General features: G+C 39.7%; 2 protein-coding genes across 2 annotated transcripts; both read left to right on the forward strand.

Moving 5' to 3' along the window:
* The first annotated feature begins 2390 nt into the window (after positions 1-2390).
* mocs2 (molybdenum cofactor synthesis 2) lies at positions 2391-3049 on the forward strand. Its single transcript, XM_076284519.1, has 3 exons — positions 2391-2478; positions 2712-2833; positions 2923-3049. Exons 1-3 carry the CDS (start codon positions 2434-2436, stop codon positions 3047-3049), a joined length of 294 nt encoding a protein of 97 aa, XP_076140634.1. The 5' UTR covers positions 2391-2433.
* Positions 3050-3334: 285 nt separating this feature from the next.
* Positions 3335-5399, forward strand: LOC143123252 (molybdopterin synthase catalytic subunit). Its single transcript, XM_076284518.1, has 4 exons — positions 3335-3455; positions 3808-3961; positions 4076-4199; positions 4954-5399. The coding sequence occupies exons 1-4, from the start codon at positions 3335-3337 to the stop codon at positions 5026-5028; spliced, it is 474 nt and encodes a 157-aa protein (XP_076140633.1). The 3' UTR covers positions 5029-5399.
* Positions 5400-8934: the final 3535 nt, after the last annotated feature.

Genomic DNA, 8934 nt, shown 5'->3' on the forward strand with positions numbered 1-8934 from the left:
TCAGACGGATTCTGACTCGCTTTTAAATCTATATGAGGGTCTCTTGCAGAAGTCTGAGGTGGGCGGTCTTCAAAGTTGTGGGGGGTGGAGAAAGTATTATAAAAGTTCCCCTCACCAAAAAAATATCAGGTGACTTTATGGAGCTAGCGACTCTCCTGACGAACAGAAGTGTTTGGCGACAGTGGTGGCGCGCTACCGACAGTTTTTTCTTCTTCTTGATAGCAGACATACCTTTTTAGTCCTACAGATTGCAATTGACCAAATTAATTTGCATCTCTGCTTTGGTTATTTGGTCTGCGTAATATGGGGACAGTCTGTGGGAATGGTTGATGATAACCACTGCAAATTCATCAGATACTATAGACCTCCTGAATGTTGATGAGCCTTTTTAGACTATACGCCTACTTTACATACATACATTTGATGTAATTTAGGCTAATGTAGTATATGGAGAAAAGTGCATGTCTCCACCCAAACTAATGGACATTCATCTTAAAAGGTGGACCATTACAGTGAATTCTTATTGATGGTAACAGACATGGGAATATGGAGTTCTAATAATAGATCTAGTTGAGACAGTTGTTTGGTCCTCCCCTGGGTCAAACTTGTAAATATAGCCTTACAAATCCTGTTTCAAAAGAGGCTGCGGATTCGTCAGGAGTATTAAATTACAGTGAATGTGGTGCAGGACACCGAAATCCTCCTCTCTTTCCACACACGACAATCGACCAATGTCCATCACGCTCCTCAGGTAGTAGACATGAGCAGGGTAATGCAGGTAGACGATGACATCAGAACCATGCCACAAAGAAAAATTAAGGCGTTGCAACGACCCCTCTGCCGGTAGACAGAGAGAATTACAATGTCTGTGCCCAGTCTCCGTAATAAAGTTGCAGAGCGTCGACAAAGGACTTTCCCGTCAGTCAGCATCTCGATTTGTTCTTTATGTTTGTTTACTTGTCCTAGAGGGAAACACTGCCCTATATCCTTGATGCCCGACGTGAATGGAATGACGTAATGATTTATAGACTACCACTAGAAAAAAATCAACTCCCATGCCAACCTACTAAATGGGTTACATAGGTCAACATATGTGTCGCTTTACTGAAGTAACAGTGAACGCAAGGTTACTCAAGGTCTTGATGAACAACACAGTCGCAAAAAAACCAACCTCCTCTGAATTGGAGACACCTGCTGGCACGAGCTCATAGAAGTGAGAGCCATGACCGTGCGTTGCGATGGCGAAAAGGCGCAGATTACACCGAATACTCATGACATGCATGGAGCATGGACATAGGCCTGAGAAGTTCCTGAATGGAGCAGACATCAAAGATGGCAAAAGCACACACTTCCCATACTCAAGTAGAAGTAGCCTACAGATATGTAAAAAAAGACTGGTAAAAGTATAAGTACTGATTCAACCTCTCTATTCAAGTAAAAGTACCTGAGTTCTGATATGTACTCAAGCAAAAGTAAAAAGTAGGCTAGCCTTTTTGGAGTATTTTACTGTCTGTTTCTGATAAAAGGAGCAGATTATGAGCTACATATTCCAATATAACAACTAACTCTTAACAACTTTTCACTGTCCCTTAAATATCAAGCAAACTTGTTGCCTTGTACATGGATGAAACATTCTGTTTGAGGTATGCTTGCATAGTACATGAAAAACGACAAAACAAAGAATAAGACGTTTTGTCATCGGACTGCCTCCATGTCCGGATATTCTGAAGCACTAGATTTGAAAAAGAAGTTTTCTGTTATCATGTAACCATTGTTTTTGGTGCTCCGCTTTATTTGGCGCCCCAGCATATGTTGCAAAGGGTTGACATTGGCTTTGATGTTAGAAAGGCACGCAATGACATGAAATAAAACTAATTGATACTCTACAATGTAGGCCTATTAACACAAAATGAACGAGCTTATTTTGAAAGTGTAATGAGAAGAAAGCACAGATATTTATGTTTCGAATGGGGAGTGAAAGTAAAAAAGTTGCCAGAAATGTTACTCAGTGTAGACATACCTGAAAGTATGTTCTTGAATTTCCCCTTTGGGTATCAATAAAGTATCTATCTATCTATCTATCTATCTATCTAAGTGTTAGTTTAGGGCAGTAGCTGTTCGTAGGCTACTCTGTTACCTTCCACCTCTAACCAACACTAACGCAGAAGTAACAGCGATAATGGGAATTTAATAAAAGGCTATTCTCTCTGCTTAACCATTCTTCAATTATCTATTTGGGATGAAGCCATAGACATAAAAGAAAGCTGGTCGGTCACTGTCACGTGGGCGAGGTCCCGATCACTTCCTGTTTTAGCCTCACATGATCTTTAGCACAGCCAATAGTAGTGTAGATTTGAGGAAATACACATACGCCCATCTATCCCTCTGAACCAGACTGTTTTACTGTCTATGCTCTGAACCAGAAACTGCCGCATGTTTGGTAGTGCTGTACTCCAAGCTCCATTCATGATCTCCGAGGTAGGCAACAACTTTTTTCTAATTGTTTTAAGGCTAAATGCAGCACCTTTCCATGCGTGGCTGGTTAAGAAGAAGTGCATTTGGTTGTCATCAGTAATTTACAGTTACAGTCACAAAGCAGTATCTCTGTAAGTTTGTTGCACTTGTTTGTTTGTGAGGACTTTATTGTAGTATATACAATATATTGTAGTGTATTTTATGCTCACCGTTTTTGCCCGCCTCTGTCTGATTAGGTGTCAGTGCTTTACTTCGCCAAAGGTGCTGAACTAACGGGGGTCAAGTCAGAGACCGTCAAACTTCCGTCTGAATTGACCACTATTCAGCTGTGGCAAGAACTAGAGAAGAGGCATCCAAAGTAGGTTAATGCGCACAATATATGTACTTATGATGTGTTTACATTTTATGCATGTAAATTACCTTTGTTGTTATTCTTTTTCACGACAGACTGTGCGTATTGCGCGAGCACGTGGTGCTGGCTGTGCGTCAAGAGTACGTGGATTTGGGTGACCAGACTGTCAGTTTACACGACGGGGACGAAGTGGCAGTCATCCCGCCACTTAGCGGGGGTTGATCACCCAGCCCAGGTCCGGATGCCATTGTGCAACATTTCAATCTTTCCGATGTAATCTGATATACATTTACAAAATGTTGGACATACCCAAAAGTATCTTCTTTAAGTAACAAAACACACAGATTTACTGTGCTACTGTGCCTCGTTACAATTCAACTTTAACTTAAAATTTCAGATCAATTCCTCTACAAAGTTTCCTCTTGAGGTCTACTTACTCCAACAACCAAAAACATGTCCTCTTCCTCCAGAACTGTGAAGTGAATTTATTGTCCTACATTTACAGGGATGTCTGAGGATGTGGACAGTCCACGTGACCTCATCAAACTCACACATGAAAAACTGTCATCTGATGATGTGTCCACCTCTGTCACCTGTCCATCTTGTGGAGCCATATCTATGTTCATTGGTGAGAGATCAACATGCTTTTCAATGTTCACATCACACATTTACCAGTTTCACTGTGCTGAATCTATTGAGGCAAGTTTGGAACGAGTCTACATTCACCACTCCTCTCAAGCGCACATATATATACACAGTGGGACCTAACTGAAATTACAAAGTGCAGTCACTCACTGAGCAAAGTGTATTGTGTGGGGGTATTGAGCTGACCCACTGATATCTGTGCGTAGTATTTTGCTAATGGTAAGAAATTAGCAAATGGATTTTGTCTTTGTCTATTAAGCTAGCTTTAGTTAGATTTCAGACTTCAGACCAGCATTTAAATGAGGACCCTGTATTTGTTTTTTGTTTCCCCAAAGGAACTACAAGAGACAGTTTTGAAGGTAAGACGGTAATACAGCTGGAGTATGAAGCCTACATCCCCATGGCTGAGTCGGAGATTAAGAAGATTTGCACCAGCATCAGAGCCAAGTGGCCCACAGTAAGGCACATCTGTATCCAGCACAGATTGGGGTCAGCTTCTTTTCAGACATGACAGATCTGTCTCTTTCTGTCCGCATATGTGTCATTTATTGCATTTTTGGTGAATAGTCATTTCTAATTTGGGATGTTATTCGTTGTTTGCAGTGTTGTCCCTGTGACGGAGGCCAGTGTGATAGTGGGGATTTCATCGCCTCACAGAATTGACTCTTTGGAGGCGGTCAGGTTCTGCATTGACACCCTCAAGGCGACTGTGCCCATTTGGAAAAAGGTTAATCCGCTAGCCATTGGCATCTACTATATACCGTAATAATGTTTTGTTTGATTATACTAAATTAACCCTGACCCTACCTCTGAGTTTCTAAACTTGCTGTCACTGGCTGTACATGTCTTAATGTTTAGGAGAATATTCCAAATAGGTTCACATGTGTAGGTGGCATTGATAAGGATAGAATTCGCCTTCCAGTGGTGCTTCCAAATGCCATACAAATTGTTGAAGCAGGAAAGCAAAACCAATTGGCCTCATGTGACTTAGAGTGGTCTTGTGATTCTGGTCTTTTCTTGTGTGAAAGAAAGAAAGTATTTCATACAGGAATCAAGAGACATGCCAGACCTCTGACTTTGTCTGACCCTTCAACTCTGGAATAGGGTCACCAAGCACACTAAATGTGCTTATAGCTGTTTTACTACTATTTTCATTTTATTATAGTGAAATGTTGTCCACACATATCATAATATTTGTTTTATGGGAGCTTTGTAGCCTAGAAATCTAGACACGCTGGCTAGTTCGCCAGGCTAGGAGCTTTGTGGATATGTATTCATCCTAATATTTGTCATTGTTGTCCAAACAATCATACTTTTTTACATGTATTACTTTAAGAGGCAAATGTATTTAGTTTCATATTTTTCATTGTTGAGTCCATATCCATGTTTTTACTAGCCTCGAAACCCATAACTTGTTATTCAATCACTTGTAAAATTTTAGCAAACACGTTAAACATTGAATCATTTTTTTGTTGTCGTAGGAGGTCTATGAAACTGAAGAGGCCAGCTGGAAACAGAACAAGGAGTGTTTGTGGTCAGTTGCTGGGAAGAAATAAGGAATGTATATGCAACCCACAAGATTCACACTGGGACACATTTATTATGGCATTTCGAATTACATACTGAACTGGTTCGCACCTTTACCTGTTTTTTAATGAAATACAACACATTTGGCTTTAATGCAGTAACATTATGTCAGAACTATATTGAATAGTGTTAAGAATGTGTCATGACAAATCTGTCATAATCTATGCATTTCCATTCAGAACAATGGGTATTAAACTAATTTAAATAAGTACATAAAAAGTAAATTAATCAAATAATTACAATCATTACAATACAATAATTACAATGTATTGACAATATTCTTTGTAAGTTCACTGACTGTGGTGCCTTAATTGAATAAATATATCAATATTTTAACACAGTTGAAGTCACATGCATGCAGCAAAACCTGTTACTAGGTCGTAAATGTTTTCAGGATAATTAACCTAAAAACTTTGGGCCACATAAAAAATATAGGATCAGGTGAAAGGTTGCATGCACGTACATGTAGTGTACACATTTGCTTGATTAGCTAAACATATAAAATATTGGTTTTAAATTATAAAAATGTATTTTAAAAATGACTGAGAAATCCATGCCTGCATAATGATTTCTCTAGTTGTCTAGACTTTCATGCCACTTTAGCGAATATCCTTTCCCCCCATCTTAAGTTCCTGAGCCATTAGTCACATATTAACCCACTCCTTATGGAGACCCTCTAGTTGAACAATCATTCCTCTCAGCAGGCCTCCCATCCTGTCTGACCAGAACACACAACTGCTTTTCAAAGAAGCCCGCACTGTGTTGGCTGCTCAGATGGGTTAAAGGGGGCTCTGTAGTAGCCCAAGTTCTTCAACGGGGAGGACTTTGTTCTCCTGGTGTGTTCTTGTGCGAGGGCTTCAGTCGGTCTCATTCTTACCAGTCATACTCAGCTGTTTGTGCTTCCTCTTGAAGAAACCAAGCTGGTGAAACACAGACCATATAACTCATACCACAATGTTCTTAAATGACCAACTTAATTCAACACAAATTCAAAGATGCTTCAGAAAAAGCAAGACATGGCCTAATTAACAAAGTCTGTCACCGGAACATCACAGACCACAGACTAACTACCCTTCTTGAGAGAGCTTGGATAAGTGTTCATAAACTCGAGGGACATCTTCCCTTTTCCAGGCAATCACTTACAGTCCACAGTGTTGATGTTACAATCACCAAAAGAAGCAGACCACCAAGCACACTTCCGACAATTATAACGAAGGGTATGTCCCCTTTCCCTCCAGATTTGATGATGGTCACCTTCACCTTAGTGGAGAGAATTAGCAGTGGTCAATACAGTGTTTCACAGATGATCCACTGACAAACAATACATATACTCATTACTCTCAGAGTATGGCAGTGTAACATCAATAGTAAATTGTAATATTTATACATGTAAGTTAATAATGGTATAAAGTCCTTTCTGATAGTCTCACAGGGCTAAAAGTTATTTATACACTGCCAAACAGCGGTCAGCAGCGGTCCTTCCTTCTAAAGCTTACTCCCAGCTCGACAAGAGCACCACTGAACGTTCCTGAACTTTCACAACTGAACTTTTCACAGCCTATTTGTTAGCCCCTCTTTGACAAATTGTTGGACTTGTTTAGAACTTTTAGACTCCGTTAGTGTCTCGTTGCTCCAGCTCACCCATAAAACAAGATTTCCCCACAGTTACATAGACATTTATTGTACAAATACCCCCTAGGTTGTATAAAAGATATATCATTCAGATGTGTAAAATAAGTCCTGTAGGAGTATGTCACCCTAGCCAGAGATGGTGTACCTTGCAGTGTTTGTCTGTAATCACCAGTAGATCTGGTATGTCAGTCTCAATATCAGCACTCACACTCAGAGACAAGGCCTGAAAAGATGCCTGTAAGCAGCAGAATAACACAGGTATCTGTTTGTACTGGTACACTTGTGGAAGTTTAGAAACAAAGACACATCTAGTTCCTTCTTACAAATGACTGGATTTAAATTCCATTTCAAAAATGATAATGGAAATGTTAAATAATTCCAGCACATTCTGCCAATGGCTGCCTACAGGCTGCCAATGCTGAAAATATTGACATTAAATGATTAAATTATGTGTAAGATTTACAGTACATACTAAAGCAAAGGTGCTGTTCCATATCCGTGTTGTAACGTTTACAGAATAGTGGCTCTTTATGACCGTGTCTTTGAGAACACATGTCACTGTCTGGCATTGTGAGGTGTTGCAGTCCTGGAAAAGGAGAACAATGTTTGAGGTAAATACCTTGTCATACATAACAAAACATTTTGATTCACTAATATTTGTGATCATTTTGTCATATCATAGCAATTACATAGTTTTTTCAGTTCCCACACATGAAAAAACTCTTCACTGCATCATCTCCAACTCAACAAATATACAGAGTAGTAGGTAGACCAGTCCATAAGGACTTATTTGTTATAGTGGATAGGACTGAAGCTCACTCCTCTGATGCCAGTGTGATTGCTAATAAATAATCCACTTGATTTCCTCCCACACACATACACAGAGATATAAAAACACACACCAGGCTACCAATGCCCTTGAAGGACTCTTTGGTGAAGGTGGGTGAATGGAGGTATCTGCCTTTCTTCAGTGTCTTGAGAACCCCATTCACATCACAGCTTACATTACTAGACTGAGGGAAATGACAAATGGAAAAAATGACAGAGGGGAAAAAATAAATTGTTGACTGTAGAGATGATAATTTTAAACACACACTATACCATTCAAGCGCCAAGTAATATGATTCATATTACAGAGACGGAAATGCCAACATTACAGTTTTGATGTGTGGGCTGTCTGGTTCCAGGCTCTCACGCCTGTTTCCCAATCATAGATGGATTAAGCAAAATCCTTGACTAAATAACTTCACAAGAGGACTTCATACTCTTTGAGTTCTCTTTTAGTCTAGGACTATTCCATGTGCATGAAACTGGCCCATAATAACACAATATTGTGTTACTACTTACTTAGGCTAATGTGTGTTAAATATTAATGTTATACTCATACTTATCATAGTTAAAAGTAAAAGTTAGGGCACTGGGACACGTGCCCACGAGTCCAGCCCGGGTCTAATCCCACCCCATCTCTCTCTCCCACTTGCTTCCTGTCAGTTTCTTCACTATCATATCTGAATAAAGTCAAAACGCCTAAAAAATATATACTTAAAAAAAAGTAAAAGTTGACTGGTAATCAGCAGATGGTTGTATCCAAAGCTCAAACCCAGGCCATCCGATTGTCAGGCAGTGACGTTACCACTGTTCCACCACGCCCTTAAAAGGCACTTACAAAGGCACTTCACAGTATAAGGACATTCATACTTCCAGAAACATTATTTTTCACAGGGCCAAAAGTTATTCATGGTGCATGAGCTGTGGCACATTCTCTTAATATGTATGTCGAATAACTTACGGGGGCTGTTGTCACTCCAGTTAGATAGAGTAAAGGGTTTCCCAGAAGTGTTTTGATTGGCAGAGAGATTGTGAGATAGACCAGACTGACTGGGAAGTTCCCCGTAGAAACCTTTTGGAAGCAACACCACAACAACATTATTATTCAGCTTCCTAGGCACTTTTTAGAGAACATAAACAAATTGAGCAAATCAGCATGACATACAGCATTTTGTGTTTACTAATATTTCACTAGTATTCCTCAAAAACCTTATTACTGAGAAAACGGTTTGTATTTGTAACTTGATGGTAAAACCCTTACCTTAAGCATAAAGTTAAATTCTGGGCCAACGTCTTCATAACTTGTCATTTCAGTCCTAACTTGGTAAGCTTTGTCAACCACGTAAAAAGACATATCCGCTTCCCTGATGAGAACAAAGGAAGGAAAAATGGCCAGTTAGAAGCTTGCATTCTTT

The sequence above is a fragment of the Alosa pseudoharengus genome, unplaced genomic scaffold (genome assembly GCF_046254945.1).
Source record: "Alosa pseudoharengus isolate Yale_2024_CS ecotype anadromous, Long Island Sound unplaced genomic scaffold, YU_APseudo_1.1 YU_APseudo_1.1_scf_14, whole genome shotgun sequence".
NCBI classification, from domain to species: Eukaryota; Metazoa; Chordata; class Actinopteri; order Clupeiformes; family Clupeidae; genus Alosa; species Alosa pseudoharengus.